Source organism: Microcaecilia unicolor, chromosome 13 (genome assembly GCF_901765095.1).
Source record: "Microcaecilia unicolor chromosome 13, aMicUni1.1, whole genome shotgun sequence".
Taxonomy (NCBI): domain Eukaryota; kingdom Metazoa; phylum Chordata; class Amphibia; order Gymnophiona; family Siphonopidae; genus Microcaecilia; species Microcaecilia unicolor.
In genome coordinates, this window is record NC_044043.1 from 15067250 (window position 1) to 15088418 (window position 21169).

Genomic DNA, 21169 nt, shown 5'->3' on the forward strand with positions numbered 1-21169 from the left:
ATAAAACATGGGCCTAGGGGGGTGGAGTTGGATCCTAAACCCCGAACAGATTCTGAAGCACTGACTGCCCGAACCGACTGTCACATCGGGTATCCTGCTGCAGGCAGTAATGAGATGTGAATGTGTGGACAGATGACCACGTCGCAGCTTTGCAAATTTCTTCAATAGTGGCTCACTTCAAGTGGGCTACCGACGCTGCCATGGCTCTAACATTATGAGCCGTGACATGACCCTCAAGAGCCAGCCCAGCCTGGGCGTAAGTGAAGGAAATGCAATCTGCTAGCCAATTGGATATGGTGCGTTTCCCCACAGCCACTCCCCTCCTGTTGGGATCAAAAGAAACAAACAATTGGGCGGACTGTCTGTTGGGCTGTGTCCGCTCCAGATAGAAGGCCAATGCTCTCTTGCAGTCCAATGTGTGCAGCTGACGTTCAGCAGGGCAGGAATGAGGACGGGGAAAGAATGTTGGCAAGACAATTGACTGGTTCAGATGGAACTCCGACACAACCTTTGGTAAGAACTTAGGGTGAGTGCGGAGGACTACTCTGTTATGATGAAATTTAGTGTAAGGGGCCTGGGCTACCAGGGCCTGAAGCTCACTGACTCTACGAGCTGAAGTAACTGCCACCAAGAAAATGACCTTCCAGGTCAAGTACTTCAGATGGCAGGAATTCAGTGGCTCAAAAGGAGGTTTCATCAGCTGGGTGAGAACGACATTGAGATCCCATGACACTGTAGGAGGTTTGACAGGGGGCTTTGACAAAAGCAAACCTCTCATGAAGCGAACAACTAAAGGCTGTCCTGAGATCGGCTTACCTTCCACACGGTAATGGTATGCACTGATTGCACTAAGGTGAACCCTTACAGAGTTGGTCTTGAGACCAGACTCGGACAAGTGCAGAAGGTATTCAAGCAGGGTCTGTGTAGGACAAGAGCGAGGATCTAGGGCCTTGCTGTCACACCAGACGGCAAACCTCCTCCATAGAAAGAAGTAACTCCTCTTAGTGGAATCTTTCCTGGAAGCAAGCAAGATGCGGGAGACACCCTCTGACAGACCCAAAGAGGCAAAGTCTACGCTCTCAATATCCAGGCCGTGAGAGCCAGAGACCGGAGGTTGGGATGCAGAAGCGCCCCTTCGTCCTGTGTGATGAGGGTCGGAAAACACTCCAATCTCCACGGTTCTTCGGAGGACAACTCCAGAAGAAGAGGGAACCAGATCTGACGCGGCCAAAAAGGAGCAATCAGAATCATGGTGCCTCGGTCTTGCTTGAGTTTCAACAAAGTCTTCCCCACCAGAGGTATGGGAGAATAAGCATACAGCAGACCTTCCCCCCAGTCCAGAAGGAAGGCATCCGATGCCAGTCTGCCGTGGGCCTGAAGCCTGGAACAGAACTGAGGGACTTTGTGGTTGGCTCGAGATGTAAAGAGATCTACCAAGGGGGTGGCCCCACACTTGGAAGATCCGGCGCACCACTCGGGAATTGAGCGACCACTCGTGAGGTTGCATAATTCTGCTCAACCTGTCGGCCAGACTGTTGTTTACGCCTGCCAGATATGTGGCTTGGAGCACCATGCCGTGACGGCGAGCCCAGAGCCACATGCTGACGGCTTCCTGCCACAGGGGGCAAGATCCGGTGCCCCCCTGCTTGTTGATTTAATACATGGCAACCTGGTTGTCTGTCTAAATTTGGATAATTTGATGGGACAGCCGATCTCTGAAAGCCTTCAGAGCGTTCCAGACTGCTCGTAACTCCAGGAGATTGATCTGCAGATCGCGTTCCTGGAGGGACCAGCTTCCCTGGGTGTGCAGCCCATCGACATGAGCTCCCCACCCCAGGAGAGACGCATCTGTAGTCAGCACTTTTTGTGGCTGAGGGATTTGGAAAGGACGTCCCAGAGTCAAATTTGACCAAATCGTCCACCAATACAGGGATTTGAGAAAACTCGTGGACAGGTGGATCGCGTCTTCTAGATCCCCAGCAGCCTGAAACCACTGGGAAGCTAGGGTCCATTGAGCAGATCTCATGTGAAGGCGGGCCATGGGAGTCACATGAACTGTGGAGGCCATGTGGCCCAGCAATCTCAACATCTGCCGAGCTGTGATCTGCTGGGACGCTCGTACCCGCGAGACGAGGGACAACAAGTTGTTGGCTCTCGCCTCTGGGAGATAGGCACGAGCCGTCCGAGAATCCAGCAGAGCTCCTATGAATTCGAGTTTCTGCACTGGGATAAGATGGGACTTTGGATAATTTATCACAAACCCCAGTAGCTCCAGGAGGCGAATAGTCATCTGCATGGACTGTAGAGCTCCTGCCTCGGATGTGTTCTTCACCAGCCAACCGTCGAGATATGGGAACACATGTACCCCCAGTCTGCGAAGTGCCGCTGCTACTACAGCCAAGCACTTCGTGAACACTCTGGGCGCAGAGGCGAGCCCAAAGGGTAGCACACAGTACTGGAAGTGACGTGTGCCCAGCCGAAATCGCAGATACTGTCTGTGAGCTGGCAGTATCGGGATGTGTGTGTAGGCGTCCTTCAAGTCCAGAGAGCATAGCCAATCGTTTTCCTGAATCATGGGGAGAAGGGTGCCCAGGGAAAGCATCCTGAACTTTTCTTTGACCAGATACTAGTTCAGGGCCCTGAAGTCTAGGATGGGACGCATCCCCCCTGTTTTCTTTTCCACAAGGAAGTACCTGGAATAGAATCCCAGCCCTTCCTGCCCGGATGCCAAATTGAGGGTGTATCCTTGCCGGACTATTTGGAGAACCCACTGATCGGAGGTTATGAGAGGCCACCTTTGGTGAAAAACTTTCAACCTCCCTCCGACCGGCAGGTCGCCCGGCACTGACACTTGGATGTCGGCTATGCTCTGCCGGAGCCAGTCAAAAGCTCGTCCCTGGCTTTTGCTGGGGAGCCGAGGGGCCTTGCTGAGGCGCACGCTGCTGACGAGAGCGCGCGCGCTGGGGCTTAGCCTGGGCCGCAGGCTGTCGAGAAGGAGGATTGTACCTACGCCTACCAGAAGAGTAGGGAACGTCCTTCTTCCCCCCCAAAATCGTCTACCTGTAGAGGTAGAAGCTGAAGGCTGCCGGCGGGAGAACTTGTCGAAAGCGGTATCCCGCTGGTGGAGCTGCTCTACCACCTGTTCGACTTTTTCTCCAAAAATATTATCTGCACAGCAAGGCGAGTCCGCAATCCGCTGCTGGATCCTATTCTCCAGGTCGGAGGCACGCAGCCATGAGAGTCTGCGCATCACCACACCTTGAGCAGCGGCCCTGGACGCAACATCAAAGGTGCCATACACCCCTCTGGCCAGGAATTTTCTGCACGCCTTCAGCTGCCTGACCACCTCCTGAAATGGCTTGGCTTGCTCAGGGGGGAGCTTGTCCACCAAGCCCGCCAACTGCCGCACATTGTTCCGCATGTGTATGCTCGTGTAGAGCTGGTAAGACTGGATTTTGGCCACGAGCATAGAAGAATGGTAGGCCTTCCTCCCAAAGGAGTCTAAGGTTCTAGAGTCCTTGCCCGGGGGCGCCGAAGCATGCTCCCTATAACTCTTAGCCTTCTTTAGGGCCAAATCCACAACTCCAGAGTCGTGAGGCAACTGAGTGCGCATCAGCTCTGGGTCCCCATGGATCCGGTACTGGGACTCAATCTTCTTGGGAATGTGGGGATTACTTAATGGCTTGGTCCAGTTCGCCAGCAATGTCTTTTTTAGGACATGATGCATGGGTACTGTGGACGCTTCCTTAGGTGGAGAAGGATAGTCCAGGAGCTCAAACATTTCAGCCCTGGGCTCGTCCTCCACAACCACCGGGAAGGGGATGGCCGTAGACATCTCGCGGACAAAGGCCGCAAAAGACAGACTCTCGGGAGGAGAAAGCTGCCTTTCAGGAGAGGGAGTGGGATCAGAAGGCAGGCCATCAGATTCCTCGTCAGAGAAATATCTGATGTCCTCCTCCTCCTCCCACGAGGCCCCACCATCGGTATCAGACAAGTTCACGGACCTGTGTCTGAAGCCGTGCCCGGCTCGACTCCGTGGAACCACGGCCACGGTGGGAGCGTCGAGAGGTAGTGTCAGGTTCTCAGGTTCAGAGCCCGCGGGGCTGGGCTCTGGAGTAGGGTTACCATATGGCTCCAGAAAAAGGAGGACGGATTGAGCCAGCCGGGTTTTACTTCCATTGCTTTCCATTGAAAGCAATGGCAGTAAAACCCGACTGGCTCAATTACTTCCCATTGCTTTCCATTGAAAGCAATGGAAGTAAAACCCGGCTGGCTCAATCCGTCCTCCTTTTTCTGGAGCCATATGGTAACCCTACTCTGGAGCAAACGTGAGCCCTTGGGCTGCTGACGAGGAGCGACAGCAGCAGGCAAAACCCACCAACCAACACTGGGTAAGCACACCGGCAGGGACTGCAGGCACTGCCCAGCGAACCGGAACACATGGACTGGAATCCCCCGGACTAAAGGACACAGGACTGGAACACTGGACTGCAATCCCCTAGACTGGAACACACACCGGACCGGAACACACTGGACTGGAGCACACTGGACTGGTGGGGTATTAAGTGTTTAATGGCCAAACAGGACCCAGCCCATAACCTGCTGCACCTGTTTCCACCTCCAGGACTCTCCCCGGTCCTAGCGACCTCCAGCTATACCTCCCCTTACTGGCTCCCTTCAGCGACTCACCCAGCCCTTCTCCCTGGACATTTTAGGGGAACAGCGCCCTCTAGGGGCCTAACCAGGGTAGGACAGCCTCTCCCTTCTCACATACCCCCACACTTAAGATAATTGCTGCTCCACCTCAGGAACCCTTGTAGCCTTTTCCACTGAGGAGCAGCAATTCTTCACAGAGGGCTTACTCCTTTCTAGGCTCATCCCTGTTCTATCCCTGGGTCTCACCAACCCCCCCCCCCATCTAGGCTCCTCACCCCCCCTCTTAGCACATCCCATGGCCCCGGGCCCTTCCCATTCACCAGGCCTTGAGGGGCTCCCACTGCAGCGGGCCCTACCTGACCCTCTTCTCCTGCAGCCCCCTCCCACCTCTTGGGCACCCGACGCTACCATGAGCCCTCCGAGAGAGGGGTCACCTAGCCCGCCCCAGGTTCCTTATCTTTCTCTTAGCACCTCACATGGCTCGGGCCCTGCCCTTTCCCTGGGCGCCCACCTATACCATGATCCCTCCGAGAAAGGGGTCACCTGGCGACGGTTTTGGGACTTTTTTTACAGCTGGTTCTATCAGACCCTTATCCCCTGCAAGTCCCCAAAACCTGGTTCTTAATGTCCAGCTTTAATAGATCCTCTCCAGCGGTAATTGACTCAGGTGAGTGCTCTTGCCTTCTCCTCTCTGGCTTGAACTTTTCTCTGGCTTCTCAGGCCTCCATCCTTCCTGGCCGTCCGATGGGGTGCAGCCTGCAATCACACAAAACAAGATCCAAGTGTGGCCTGTTTACTCTCCTGGCCCCCTCACTTGTGCTGCACCTCTCTGTGTGTCCCCCCTTCCTCCTGGGAAGGGGTTTGTGGCCTCCTCCATCCCCCACAGCCACTCCCAAGCCTCCAGTTCTCACTTACGTATCCACTCCCACCTCCCCCCTAGGTACCCTTTACCTGGGGTAGGTGAGCAAAGCGCTTTTGCTAGTGTTGGCCCCCTCGACGGGCTTCTGGAACCATGGTCTCTGGAACCTCCAAGGGCACCTCCATCTCACGCCAACCCCTCATCTGATCTGATCTGGAAGCCGACTGCTCCCACATGGATGTTCAGTGCAGATCCCACCACTGCCACCAATTGTGAAGATGAGGCTATTGTGAAGATGAAGCTCCCACCTCAGGATCCCACGTCCCTCTTTCACTCAGGGTGAGCTGGTTCTCAGTATGCAGATTTTATGCAACTTATTCTACTACCCCTTTCTGCTCAGGGTGACCTGCTTCTCAAAGGCAAACACAGTCAGGTCTCACCAACAGGATATTCTCTTACAAATCTTTTATTCCCCCTTCCTGGGGCACACTTCTTCCAGCTTAAAACACTTTTACAAGCTTAAACAGTCCTTCCAGCTTAAACATTTCTTTCTAGTCAGTTCAATCTTCCAGTTTAAGCACCTGGACACTCAGTCCTTCCTTGTAACATGAACACCCCAGTCCTTCCTTATAACCCAGACACCCAGTCCGTCCTTGTAACACACAGTTCTTATACCTGGCACTCTAGGGCCTTCTTACCCCAGCCAGCTTCCTTGCTTTGCACACAGTTCACCACCAGTCCAAAGGGCTCAGCCAGTACTTCACATGGAGACCTCCTGCTTCAGCTACCAGCTCTCTTCTTCCGCTGCTAGCTCTCCTCTCCCCCTCACCACTCAGGTGGGGTAGTAAGTGTTTAATGGCCAAACAGGACCCAGCCCATAACCTGCTGCACCTGTTTCCACCTCCAGGACTCTCCCCGGTCCTAGCGACCTCCAGCTATACCTCCCCTTACTGGCTCCCTTCAGCGACTCACCCAGCCCTTCTCCCTGGACATTTTAGGGGAACAGCACCCTCTAGGGGCCTAACCAGGGTAGGACAGCCTCTCCCTTCTCACAAAGCGAATAAAATGGGCAATGTAATAATAATGGGCGATTTCAATTATCCGGATATAGACTGGGTGTCAGGGTCTCAGGCTCTCGGACACTGGAGCTACGTGAGCCCTTGGACCACTGCCGACAAGCGGCTGCAGTAGGCAAGACCCCAACCAGGACTGGGTAACAAGCAAGGCAGGAGAAGCTGTAGACTGGCAAAGCTGGAACAACCGAACTGGAACCACAGGACTAGAACTACAGCAATAGGCAAGCAGGGAATAAGCATGACAGAGAAGCTGGTCTTCACCTGCGCTTGACCACCGTTCCCTAGGGATTGAGCCCCCAGGTGCAGGCATCCGGCAGGACTTATTGGACTGAGCCTGCAGACAGACTGGACCAACAGGATTCTCACACCGGACACAGGACTCTAAACAAGCTTGACTAAAACAGGGTTCTGGACTTCTGGATTCAGGAGACTCAGACAGGGTATCGGATACAGAAACAAGCTTGAAAGGTACTAATCCGCAAACGAACCTTTTCCGGAGATGCGAAGGCGGTAGAACGAGAGGACATGAAATGAGATTGAAGGGGGGCAGACTCAAGAAAAACGTCAGGAAGTATTTTTTTCACAGAGAGAGTAGTGGATACTTGGAATGCCCTCCCGCGGGAGGTGGTGGAAATGAAAACGGTAATGGAATTCAAACATGCATGGGATAAACATAAAGGAATCCTGTTCAGAAGGAATGGATCCTCAGCAGAGATTGGGTGGCAGAGCTGGTGGTGGGAGGCGGGGCTGGTGGTTGGGAGGCGAGGATAGTGTTGAGCAGACTTATATGGTCTGTGCTAGAGCCGGTGGTGGGAGGCGGGATTGGTGGTTGGGAGGCGGGGATAGTGCTGGGCAGAATTATACGGTCTGTGCCAGAGCCGGTGGTGGAAGGCGGTGCTGGTGGTTGGGAGGCAGGGATAGTGCTGGGCAGACTTATACGGTCTGTGCCCTGAAGAGGACAGGTACAAATCAAAGTAGGGTATACACAAAAAGTAGCACATAAGAGTTTATCTTGTTGGGCAGACTGGATGGACCATGCAGGTCTTTTTCTGCCATCATCTACTATGTTACTATGTACATGGCAAGATCCCCAAACAGTACAATATATTTTATGCTGCTTATTCTAGAAATAAGAAGGATTTTCCCAAGTCCATTTTAATGATGGCTTATTTATACACATAGAAAACAAGATGACACCTTTTATATTGGATTTTTGAATACATTTTTTGATTAACTTTCGAAGGTAACTCTTCTTCAGATTAGAAATGAGCAAATGTTGACCCAGATCAGAATATATAAGTGAAACACATAAGCATTAGAATGACAGTCGAAGAGGGAGGGGTTAGATGAGAAACAGGGAGAGATGGATGGCTGATAAGAGGGTGACAAAGCAGTAGAATTTGATGGTTTATAGTGGGATAGAAAACCCAGTCCTGTCTGCTGGGTGTCAAAATATTTCATCATGTTGACTTCAAAGCTCTTATGTTCCTGGCTTGTCTTAAAATGTTCCTTTTATTTATTTTGTTATTTATTTATTGCATTTGTATCCCACATTTTCCCACCTCTTTGCAGGCTCAATGTGGCTTACAATACATCATGAATAATGGAAATATGTAAGAAAATATACAATTAGTATAACAGAAGGATTTTGGGTAACAAAATGATGAAACAAGATAGTAGTTTGACAAGCATATTTTGTAAGGCAGTTCTGGATATATATGTAGGAGTTCATGTTTGTTGATCTTTGTGGTAAGCCTTGTTGAAGAGATTCTTGCCATAAAATAATTGATTCAGTGTTCTGGTTTTGTAAAGTGCTGTCCCACAAAGGTGGTATTGTGGTTGGCACAGCACGAAATCCCTCTCTCTGTAACAGTGAAGGACTCAGAGGGGGGGAGGAGAGAGATGCCCTCACTCACTCTGTAACACAAACACAGCACAGCAGGAAACTTAACACTGAAGGACTGGACTCGGAGGGGGGAGGGGGAGGGAGAGAGGGCAGGGACACTCCCACATGCACACTCTGAAGAAAACCTTGCTAGCCCCCCCCCCCCCCCCCCGTTTCATTTGCATCAGAAACGGGGCTTTTTTACTAGTATTCTGATATTTGTCAACACCTGCTCATTTCTGATCCAAAGAAGAAGGGTTACCTTCAAAATCTAAAGAAAAAAATGTATTGTTAGTTCAATAAAAAAGTATCTTCTTTTCTTTTATTTCTATTTATTACCTTTAAAAGAGGACTAGAACAGCTACCACACCACTTCACTCTACAAATAAGGTGAACCCTTGAAGAATTAGAGAGGGCTCTTGCAGGCATGGATCATCATTAAAAAACTACCATTGTAATTTGGCATAGGTGTAGCACAATTATTCATCAAGTCATGGCCTGAACTATCTTATCTGTCCCTATGCCTGTCAGGTGATATTTATATTTCTGTACTTAAAACAAAGCTGAATGCTTTTTTATGTCAATGCTTCCAGAGGAGTGGCCTAGTGGTTAGGGTGGTGGACTTTGGTCCTGAGGAACTGAGTTTGATTCCCACTTCAGGCACAGGCAGCTCCTTGTGACTCTGGGCAAGTCACGTAACCCTCCATTGCCCCATGTAAGCCGCATTGAGCCTGCCATGAGTGGGAAAGCGCAGGGTACAAATGTAACAAAAATAAAATAGATACTATTGGAGATTCTACATGGAATGTTGCTATTCCACTAGCAACATTCCATGTAGAAGGCTGCGCAGGCTTCTGTTTCTGTGAGTCTGACGTCCTGCATGTACGTGCAGGACGTCAGACTCACAGAAGCAGAAGGCTGCGCGGCCACATTGGTGATCTGCAAGGGCCGACTTCTACATGGAATGTTGCTAGTGGAACTCTGGGCAAGTCACTTAACCCTCCATTGCCCCATGTAAGCCGCATTGAGCCTGCCATGAGTGGGAAAGCGCGGGGTACAAATGTAACAAAACAAAAAATATGACCCCACTTTAACATTTAAAAATTCTCATGACATATAACAACAAAATACCAGATATCCATTCCCCTCACATCTTTAGTCCCCCTCCTCACATATCCGAAGTATAAAGGCAGAAGAAGCAGTCAGAACACAGTAGAGAGCTGCACGGCTTCCGTCCCCACGGAGGCAGTTCCTGCGGGGTTCCCACGGGGATGGAACCAGTTCTGTGGGCTTCCCGTGGAAGTGTAAGCTGCACCTGCACCAGCCTCTCATCTACCGAATACCAATTTATTTGAGTGCTGTCTCCTCCTCCTCTTCTTCCTTGCTTTAACAGCATAAATGTGGAAAGTCTTCCATTAAGGAGGTGGTAGAGTCACAAATGATGACGGAATTCAAAAAGGCGTGGGATGAACACAGAGGATCTCTAATTAGAAAATGGAAGTTATATAAAAGCTAACCTTAAATGGCTGCATGTGTGTGGATGTGTCAAGTGATGCTTAGATGGTGACTCTGGCTGTGATGAACTAGAGCTGATACCTGGCAGACTTGTATGTTCTGTGTCTCATACATGGCAATCTGGTGTAGGATGGGCTGGAAAGGGCTTAGACAGCAACTTCAGTGGCTGGAACATGAGGACAGTGCTGGACAGACTTTTACGGTCTGTGTCCCACAAATGAGAACATGAATAGGCTGGAGTGGGCTTCGATGGCAACTCCAGCAGTTGGAACATAAGGATGGAGCCAGATAGACTCCTGTAGTCTTTGTTCCAGAAACACGAAAGAAAGACCATAATCAAGTATATAATATCACACTCGTTGATTTAATGATGAATTGATCATGAGTGTGACTATTGGGCAGAGTGGATGGACCGTTCAGGTCTATTTGCTGTCACTTACTTTGTTACTATTAATCCTCTTTGCTCCCAGGCTGGTGCACAGACCTCAGCTCTGACACAGGCACGAGAATCAGATGTCACCTGACCTACTGGCGCGTGCATGTGGCGGCCTCTCAGCACACAATCCCAGTGAATCAGAGACAAATCTTACATGTATGCACCAGTGTGTTCCAAGTTCCAACTTCCGGTCCGTCCTTGCCTACAGTGCTGTGGCTCAAATTCAGAAAGGGAGCTGACTGGAACTTTCTTTTATGTACTATTAAATTCTTACGGGGATGGGTTAAATTCTTGCGGGGACGGGTGGGGACAGGTTGGGATGGTTTAAATTTTTGCGGGGATGGGTGGGTACGGGTAAGATTCCAGCGGGGATGGGTGGGGACGGGTACGATTCCAGCAGGGACGGGCGGGGATGGGTAGGATTTCTGTCCCCGTGCAACTCTCTAGAACACAGCCCTGTGTTTTAATGTGTGTTCACAGACCACACTGCTTTACATAGTTTTCCAGTCTAGCAGCATGCTCACATGGAGAAGGAGGCAGAGCCTATGAACAGTCTCCAATTCACAGGCCCCATGCTGACTGCCACTATTGAGCAAAGTTCACAGAGGAGGTCCAAAAATGGAGCAGCTCCGTTTCTGTGATTCCGTCCAGGGCCCTGACCCACAGTTTGGGAACCACTATTGCGTCTATTAGGAAACGTTCTGGAGCTCTGCTGCTTCAGCACCAGAAGGAAGGACTGAGAAATCCAAACTCAGGTTCTATTAGAAATAGTTTAATTTTAAAAATATTCTATTCGGTGCTAAAATATTTCTTCACTTAACAGTAGACCATTTTTATTCTCTTCAACAATTTCTAAACAACAAAAAAAAAATAAATCACAAAATTTCTATTTCACATGCAGATTTAAAAGGGAAATAATACTTCCCATGGCATCCAAGAGTGGGGAAAAAAAAACCTCTGAATAAAACACACAAGAATATTTCTCTGTGTCCAACAAAGAACTCTGAGCAAAAAAAAAAGTATTGCTCCATAGCTTACAGCTAGAGCAGTTCTGAGCAAACACAAAGAAAGTATCTCCTCATGTCCCACAAACAATTGAGGACAATGACAGCATCTCACTGTGTCCTTGAGTGAAGAGGGGATTTCTGAGCAAAATATATAACAAAGTGTCTTCCAATATCCCTGTGAGGAAGTCCTAGTGAAGCACACACAAAGTGCCTCACTACGCCCCAAAGAAAGAGAGCATTAAGAAAAAAAAAATGCAGTGAAACAGCATCTACATAGCAGCTGAATCAGGATGTAGTGTTCAGCATGAGCTTAATCTGACGGTCAAGATCTATCCTGCCTGTATGTGTACTGCTTCTTCATTTCTCAGCAAGCAGGGCACTGCTTAAGTGCTGAACACACATCCACTTCTAAGTAATAAACTGGTTATGAAGTCACATTTTATTCTGTTCCCTTGCTCTCCACCACCATAGGAGACATTTCCACTATTCCGAGGCAACTGCACAGCTTCACTCTGGAGATACAGTACTCTCTGACAATGCTACTATATAAAAACTTTCAAAATAAAGAGTCTGGAAATACATGTCTTTCAAAAGCAGACACAATAAGAAAATGGATACCCTTTTAATTGCTTTACTTACAAAAAGAATCAAAATAGGTCTAGATTTGGTGTTTGGAATTTGTAGATCTCTTGAAAAATAAAACTTAGCATATTGGTGCTTTCAGCAGATGACACAACAAACGCCATGGCTGCTCTTTCAGTGGGAAGTACAGCAGGGTTTTCTGCTGCTGGCGAGGTCTCGCTTTGGTGGCTGCTGCAAAGTTGTTTCCAGTGCATGGCACAGCAGTGACTTCTGAAGAGGTGCATCAGTGCTTTTGTGGATGGCACAGTGATGGTTTCAGCACATGGCACAATTACTTTCACATGGATGGGACAGTGGTGCTTTCAGCAGATTGCATGGATTGCCTGGGAAACAGGTTGATCTACAACACCAGAACAAAATGTACCAATCTGTATATCAGTGGTCTCTAACACGCTGACTTGAGCCATCCTCTGCTGGCTGAAACCTCAATTATAAGCTTTCCTGGAGACATGGATTCACAGCAGGCTGACATCAGCATTGCATTTAATTCCTTAATTCCATCAGTCCCTGTTAGAATAGAGAATAATGCCTGAGCTTTTAGATGATGCTTTGATGGGAATCGTTTCCCTGAGTTCATCTAGCAGTGACAAGGTTTATTTAGAGATCTCCAGGGACAGCTAATGAATGTCTCTGAATGTGCAACACTAATCTTAAATTATAGGTATCAAACATACAAACGGCGAGTGACCGACTCACTCGCAAATGCGCAGTAGAGACTTCCCTCTCTGTCCCGCCCCCGCGTCAATATGTGATGACGAGGGCGGGACAGAGAGGGAAACTGCGCCGCCGGGGTTGATACCGCTCCACCCGAGGTCGCTGCTACCGTTACCCCCCCCGGCCTGGGCCCTCTCTCCGCTACTAAACTTACACATCCATTCGCCGGAACGCAGCACGCACATCAGCTGAGCTGCCGTCGGCCCTTCCTTCCCTGGCTGTGTCCCGCCCTCGCTGACGTTACGTCACAGGAGGGCGGGACACAGGCAGAGAAGAAAGGGCCGACGGCAGCTCAGCTGATGTGCGTGCTGCGTTCCGGCGAATGGATGTGTAAGTTTAGTAGCGGAGAGAGAGAGGGCCCGGGCCGGGTGGAGGGATGGCGGCGGCGGCAGCGACTCCGGGGGGGGGGGGGGGGGGGGGGGGGGACGGTAGCGGTGGCGACCTCACGGGGAGGGAGGGAGGGGAAAGGAAGGAAAACCCCAATACCAGCCCGTTTTTACGGGCTCAACGGCTAGTAGAACTAGATTCTATTTATGGCACCTGAAAAATCGGCGCCGAAGAAATTTCCACCTAGGCGTATTTTTTAAAATCATGCTCTATAGAACATGTCTAGCAGCCATGACAGCGCCTAACTCTAGGCGCATCCATTTACACCAAGTAAAACTTGGTGTAAACACCAGCACCTAAGTTAGGCACGGAGCAGGTATATTTTATGGAATGCCCACGACCTCCCCCATTCCACACCCCCTTTCTGGCAGCATGCATTAGAATTTACGCGGATCACTTTACAGAATGTGCTTAGCAAGTAGTGCGCGTAAATCCTAATTAATGCCAATTAGTGCTAATTGCTTGTTAACATCCAATTAACACCACTGATTAGCTCATTAACCAATTAGGTTATGCATGTTGTCATGGAATACGCTTTGATTTCCAATATATAGAATCTGGGGGGTAATGTGCAGAGGATTTAACAAATCAGGAACCGAGCACTGTGTTAAGTGCAGAACAGTACAAGAGCACAGGCAATTTCTGCTTCTGCCTGAGGGCAGCCAGGATACCCTAGTCCTACTACTCTTGTAGTTAGTGAGGACACAGCAGCCTTGCTTCTGGCTAGGGGATGGTGAGAATATTTCAGCACTTTCTGCTGCCAAAGGCAGTAGGGGATATGCAACCTTACCACATACAAAAGGACAAATATATTGTGTTGCACCCTCAAGGCCTCACCCTAGGGTGAGTAGTTGTGCCCTGCAGACCCGAAACAGTAACATCAGATGGTGCCACCGGCTTCCACATACAAATTAGAAAGGGGATGTACCCTAGTGGTGCTCCAGTACAAATTGGTATAAAATAAATAGGGGTAAAGTCCAGCAGGTCATTGAGTTGAGAGCACAGGTCCTGGGCACCATCACGTGAGTGCAATCCTTCCCATAGGGATGGTGGGCTAGCTCTCTGAGACTGCTGGAAAGTGCAAGTTCTGCTCTGTGCGTATTCTCTTCAGGGGTGGAGCGCCAGGCTCCTCCTCTTCTTCAGTTCCCTGTAAAGACAGGAGGCAGTCAGAGAAGGCTGCATGTTGAATTGTTCACTACTTTGGACTAACTTAAGCTTATCAAAAAATGTATTTAGTGCAATAAAACAGGTTATCATATTACTTTACTTTCTCTGTTTTGTTTTTATTCTATTTATTACCTTTAAAAGTAGAATAACATGGCTGCCACACCTCTTTAGTCACTATTTTGGAATTTTAGGGCAAGGAGAGTGGGAACATTTTAGGAGGACAAACAGCCACCTTTAATGTAGGGAGAAAGCACAACACGTATGGTTTTTGATGAAAAAATACGCAGGAGTAAATCTCATCAGATAATTTTTGAGTTAAGCGATAATAAAATTAACACTAAGCACATAGTTTTGCTTTAAACCATTGATGCAAAGCCCTTGGGTAAACATAATCTGTGCAATTTGCACCAACATGCGTATTTTGATTAATGTCCCCTCAGGGTATTAATAGGAGGGATGAAACAGACACAAGTACCTCACTTATGCCCCAAGATGAAAGAAATGAAGGAAAAGCAGTGAAAAGGTATCTCCTAAGATGACCTTCTTGGACAGGAAAATACCTACTGCATCCATATAGAACGTGCCTTGACCTTGAATTTGGAAAAGTAAGTAATCAACTTAAATGTCCAAGTCATAGACCAAGGCGGGGGCGAGGGAGGGTTTAGGAGGGGGGGGGGTAGTAGGGGGGGGAAGCCTATTGGGAGTTATATTAGCCCTTCCCCAGTATGGTATAGACATCTTCCGGGGAGGGGTAGGAGGGCCATCAGACCACAGGCCCCCTGGCTCTCTTGCGGAGGGGAGTAAATTCACACATTATGGTTTGATCTTTATTCAAGGCTTTGTGAATGTAAAGCTGACACCTGAAGGTGGTTATATTTTGGGGGTCAAAGCATTTGAACATATGGTGTCAATTGGTAGAAGGGAAAGATGGGGGGGAAAGGGTTGTTGGGAAATTGCTGTTAATAGATCCTGTTGATTAAATGTTAGTTAATAGTACAAAGGGGGGGGGGGGGGGGGGATAAAGTTAAAAGATTAATGGAGATGAGTAATATTGTACAATTTCCGTACTTGGTGTGTGTTGATTGATTGTAGAGACATTTACATTATGTAAACACCATTTTTGTGCTTCATTAATAAAAACTGTTGAAACCTTAAATGTCCAAGTCATAGGCGCCCCGTATAAGAGGCTTAGCTGTGACCTACCCCGCCTGCCTCGTCTTTCTCCAAATGTCCCGAGACTCCTGTCCCGCTAAATTCTGCCTCTGCTTCTGTTGAGCAGCGACAGGAACAAGCACAGATCGTTAGGCTGCGAGCATTGAAAGGGGGCAGGAGGCGGCGAATACAGCCGGGCGAGGTTCCCTCTCCTCTGAAACCAGTACAAAAGCTGCTGGTGTCTGGCAGCCGAGGGTTTTCAGGGAGAAGAGCTATGAACCAGACGCCACAGCGCAAGTGCTTGTTTGCTCACATTTAAGTCTGTTGCAGGGAACACAGGCTTTTAATATCGGAACTTCGGAAGAGAGCTGAGCTGTGCAAACTCCGTCCTGGGCTGTGGTAATGAATTGGAGCCCCGCCCCCTTTCTCCTCTCAAAAGCGATCGCCCTCAGAGACAAAGATTTATTGTGGATGGGTCTATTAACACCTCCTGGGTCCGGGGCGAGATACTGGAACCTTTTTTTTTCTCTCAGTGGTTGCAAGTGGCCTGGCAGCAGCTAAACTGCTTTTATGTAAGTGTTTCCCCCCACCCCCAATAAGTAAGTGGCTCTTTTTTTTTTTTAATTTATGTTTATTAAAGTTTTTTAATAACAATATATAAACAATAGTCACGTATCATTCACATAGCATATATGTAAAACTTACATAACAAATAACAGAAGAAATAACATGTTCCCTCCTTCGTCCCTACCCCTCTACCCTAACATAAAACCTCTTACTCACTAATGAAGGTTAGTATTACTAAGATCGATCATTCAACTTTCAGAGTCTAGGAACAATCAACTGGGGTGCATCAAGGTCTATCCCGTTGTGCCCTCTCCATGTTCGATATCGTTCCCATAGCAGATTAAACTTTGTTATATGTCCCGATTTCAAGGCTGTCAGTTTTGACATTTGGTAAAGGTAGTCCATCTTATGTACCACTCGTATCACCGGTGGTGTCATTATACTTTTCCATGCTGCCAATGCTATTTTCCCAGCTATAAATCATATGGACGTGAGTCGATGGTCGGAAATTCGAACTCCAGGCGGGCGAATATTTAGTAAGCATACCTCAGGTTTAGCTGGATGTCACACCCCGGTCACTTGGGCAAACGTATCAAGCAGTTCCGCCCAATATAGTTGAATCTTAGGGCAGGACCACCAAATATGGAGCATATCCCCCACCATTGCACATCCTCTCCAATATTGATCAGACCATTGCCCATACATTTTTACCAATCTCTTTGGGGTATAATACCATTGATATAGTATTTTATAGCTGTTTTCAGCGAGAGAACTGGAGACAGAGGCTTGTAACATATGTTCTAAAGCTTTGTCCCATTGAGTATTATCTAGGTTTATTTGTAAATCCCGCTCCCATCGCTGTATATAGTGTTGTATTGGGCCCTGATCAGCAAGCAGAGCCCCATATAGACGAGATATACACCCCCTATGACTGCCCGCCCTCATTGCTTTTTCTATATCTACCTCCTCCAAGACCAGTTCTGTCTTTGCCTTCCTATTTATGTAATCTCTAAGATGCTGATAATGAAACAGATGGGAGGATGGTAATCCACAGTCCTCCTGTAACTCCTCAAATGGTATTACTTGGTCATCTTCCCATAGTTGACTTAATGTGATAAGACCCCTCCTCTCCCATTGGCCATAAAGCGGATTGTCTGTCCCCAGTGGGCCTCCCGGGGCGGTTTTTATTGTCATCTGTTGAAAATGTAGTCTGTTGGGGACAGTCCTCCTTCTGACCGCCCACCACGTCTGCAAGGGGTATTGCACTGCCAGTGGGGCTTTCCTAATATAAGACTGAAGTTGGCTCTTTGGTAGCCATAATATAGAGCGTAAATTTGTTAGTCCCATCCAGTATTGTTCTATTTGGACCCATGACTTAGTACTACCAGTGCTCCACTCCGCTAGTACTCGCAGTTGTGCCGCTTGATGGTATAAAGCAAAATTCGGGACCCCCATACCTCCTCTTTTTTTTGATTGATACATAACAGCTGCACGCACTCGTGGCGGCTTATGTTGCCATATATATGCGAAAACCTTTCTATTAAGCTGTCGAAAAAATCCCTTCGGTACTGGTAATGGTAATGCAAGAAACAAATATAGAAGTTTGGGCAAAATCATCATTTTTATGGCTGCCACCCGTCCCAACCAAGACAATTCTAACCCCTCCCATCTGTCAAGATCTCGAAAAAATTCTTTAAGCTTCTGGGGAAAGTTAACTTGATGTAGATCCGACATTTTGGGTGTTAATTGAATACCTAGATATCGGAGGGACCGCTGGACCCATTTGATTCGGAATTGCTGCAGCAATGAGGCTTCCTCCTCTGTCACTAGCCCCAATCCCAAGGCCTCAGACTTATCGATATTTACCCGGAACCCAGGCATACTGCCATATTGATTCAGTTCCTGTAATATATAAGGCAAGGACTCGCCTGGGTTAGTCACTGTTAATAGAATATCATCAGCGAATAGCATGACTTTGTGTGTCAGATGCCCCACCGTAAGGCCAAGTATGTGCGGGTGTTGGCGTATACACTGGGCCAAGGGCTCCATTGTTAAAGCGAATAGCAATGGAGACAATGCACAGCCCTGGCGTGTCCCACGTTCTAATGTTATCGGGTCGGAATTGGATCCATTGATTCTCAATACTGCCAATGGTCGGGTATACAATAACTGAAGCCATATTATAAATCGACCTGTAAATCCCATTTGTTCTAGTACTGCGAACATAAAGGCCCAATTAACCCGATCGAATGCCTTTTCGGCATCTAAAGAAAGAAGCAACATTGGTTGTTGGGTGTTGGTTGCCTCATAAATCAAGTGGAGTGCCTTGCGAATATTATCTACTGCTTGCCTTCCCGTAATAAATCCCGCCTGGTCTTCTTGTACCAGCTTCGGCATGAGCTTTTGCAGTCTCTTAGCCAGTATTTTAGTAAAAAGCTTATAATCCGATCCCAACAAGGAGATCGGACGGTAGGAATTACAATACTGTGGATCCTTCCCTGGTTTAGGCAAAACTACCACATTTGCTAATCGCCAAGTATAAAATAACTCCTCTTGGGCGTCAAGCTCATTGAATGCCCGAACCAGTAAAGGGATTAAAAGCTTGCTAAAGCGTTTATAAAATTTGTTTGTGAATCCATCTGGGCCCGGGGCTTTACCATTAGGCATGTCACTTATGGCCCACGCCACCTCATCTGACGTAACAGGGGCAGAGAGCGCTTCCGCTTCTATTGCTGTTAGTGTGGGGAGCGCCGCTCGTGTAAGATAATTTTGGGCTTTCTGAGCATCTAAAGTCCCCTCAGTTCTATATAAGGTCGTATAAAAGTCTGAGAAGGCTGTTCTGATATCCTCTCGTGTTATGCACAGTTTCCCCTCCCTATTGTAGATGGAGGATACTTGTGTATGGGTATAGTGTTTTTTCAACTTAAATGCTAGTAATTGCGAAGCTTTATTCCCGAATTCGAAATGAGCTTGTCTCACCCGTTGAAGGTGCTCTGCTATCTCTGCCATTTGAATTTCCCTAAGCTCCGTCCGCAGTGCATGCATACGGTGGTTTACATCTCCCGTCCCCGGTCGCCCAGTGATTTGATTGGTGAGGTCCCTCAACTCTGCGTGTATTTGTTGGGTCCTTGCTCTTACCTGCCGTTCTAGGTGGATCTGCAAGGATATAACTTTTCCCCGGAGCACAGCCTTACACCCTTCCCAGAGGATCCCAGCCGATACTTCATTATTATCATTGATATCAATGTACTCTTTAATATCCGCTTCTAACCTAGCAGCTATGACTGGGTCTGCTAATAATTTATCACTAAAGCGCCACTGTGATGTCTCAGGACTCATTACCTTCAATTTCATCTCAAGTACTACTGGAGCATGGTCTGACCACGTCCTCGGATATATCTGAATGTCAACAACATTTGTCATTAGTGTCGGATGTCCCATCCAAATGTCTATGCGGGAATGAGAGTTGTGTACAGCTGAATAAAATGTATAACCTCTGGTTTGGGGGTTTCTGTGTCGCCAAATGTCTAATAGTTGCCATTGCCTCATAAATTTATACAATTGGGATCGATTTGCTTGCGAGTAATGTATCCCTTGTGTAGAATTGTCTAGTGCTGGTTGTAGCGTGAGATTATAATCACCACCCATTAAAAGGGTCCCCTCAACATGCTTAGAGAGGAGCACTGATAGGTCCGAATAGAAGGCACCTTGTTGATCATTAGGAGCGTATATATTTAAGAGTGTCAGTAACTCCCCTTCTACTTTTACAAATCAGCAATAGATATCTACCCCCTTTGTCCCTTACTACTCGTTGCACCTGCCAGGGATATTTATGAGATAATACTATCATGACTCCATTCTTTTTTCTTTCTTTCTGTTAGGCTTGATGCAAAAAATACTTGCTGCGATTTCATAGTACTACACAAACGCTCTGCCTTCTGGAGTAAATGGGTCTCTTGAATAAATGTTATATCTGCATGGAGACGTTTTATCTCCTGAAACATGAGATGCCTCTTTCCTGGGGAATTAAGTCCCTTTACATTAAGGGTCATGCAATTTACAATACTCATCTCAGTTGTGAAACTATCCCTTCTAGCCCTCTTCCTTTCCCAATCCTCTGATCTATCCCCTCTTGGAAGTCCTGCTCCCTAACCTTCAAGTAATATCGAATCTGAGCTAATCTTCCCCAACTAAGAACTCCCTTACCCTCCCATCCCATTTGAAGACATCCCTGTAACAAAAACATAAGGACGTCATAGAGGGGAGTGACCCACCCCCCAACATATTATCTGTTAACAATTTGAACCCCACTGCTTAGAGCAAATTAATGCTAGATGTGCAACTGGGAGGCGCTTGTTTTTCATGGTAATATATACATAGCAAATGTTCACCACAGTACAAGATTCAATCTTACAGTCATTCTCTTGCAACTTATGTCTGGGATCAAACATTACTGTGTCTGTCCCTCTAGTCATTTCTTTGCTTTGTCTTCAGGCCTTCTTAATTGAGTGTCAGAGTGTTGCCGCTGCAGCCGGCCTTTTCCCGCTGTGACCCGCTGCCATCTTGGTCTGTCTCCAATCGATGATACACGTTTCCTAGGAGTATTAATGTCTCCGTTGGGGCCTGCTTCCGGGAAGATGTTCGCTGCCTCTGCAATATCTCGTATTTGGTACTGCTTCCCCTCCTTGTAGAACCGCAACACAAACGGGTGGCCCCATCGGTATTTAATCCCCTTGTCTGCCAAAAATCTCGTGAAAGGCCGGAGCTCTGCCCTTCTTTTCAAGGTAGCCGCAGCCAGGTCTTGGTAGCATTCAATATGATACGAATCCCATTCAAATCCTGGCGTGGAGCGCGATGCCTTTTAATTTAAAATCGCTGAAACATGCGATAATGTCCTTTAGGCGGTTTGATGCTATAGTTCCTAGGGCTCTATGGGCGAGCACCAGCTGAATTGTAGCAGGGTCTCTTGTGATTTGAATGTTCTGAAGCAGCGCACTCGCAATTTTTTGAACCGTCTGCTCACAGTCCGTATAGTGCAGTGTGTCTGGGAGACCACGAAATCGCACGTTGCATCGGCGGCTCCGATTCTCAAGGTCTTCTATTTTA

The 21169-nt window shown here is 48.0% G+C and overlaps 1 protein-coding gene across 5 annotated transcripts in view; it reads right to left on the bottom strand.

Annotated features, from left to right (window-relative positions):
- Window positions 1-13667: 13667 nt before the first annotated feature.
- Window positions 13668-21169, bottom strand: part of BCL7B (BAF chromatin remodeling complex subunit BCL7B) — a 122532-nt gene continuing 115030 nt past the window's right edge. For all 5 annotated transcript variants that reach the window (XM_030222471.1, XM_030222469.1, XM_030222467.1 and 2 more), the window contains one exon: window positions 13668-14324. In XM_030222471.1, the coding sequence (XP_030078331.1) occupies window positions 14232-14324 (93 nt within the window). In that variant the 3' untranslated portion in view covers window positions 13668-14231. The remainder of the gene's footprint in view (window positions 14325-21169) is intronic.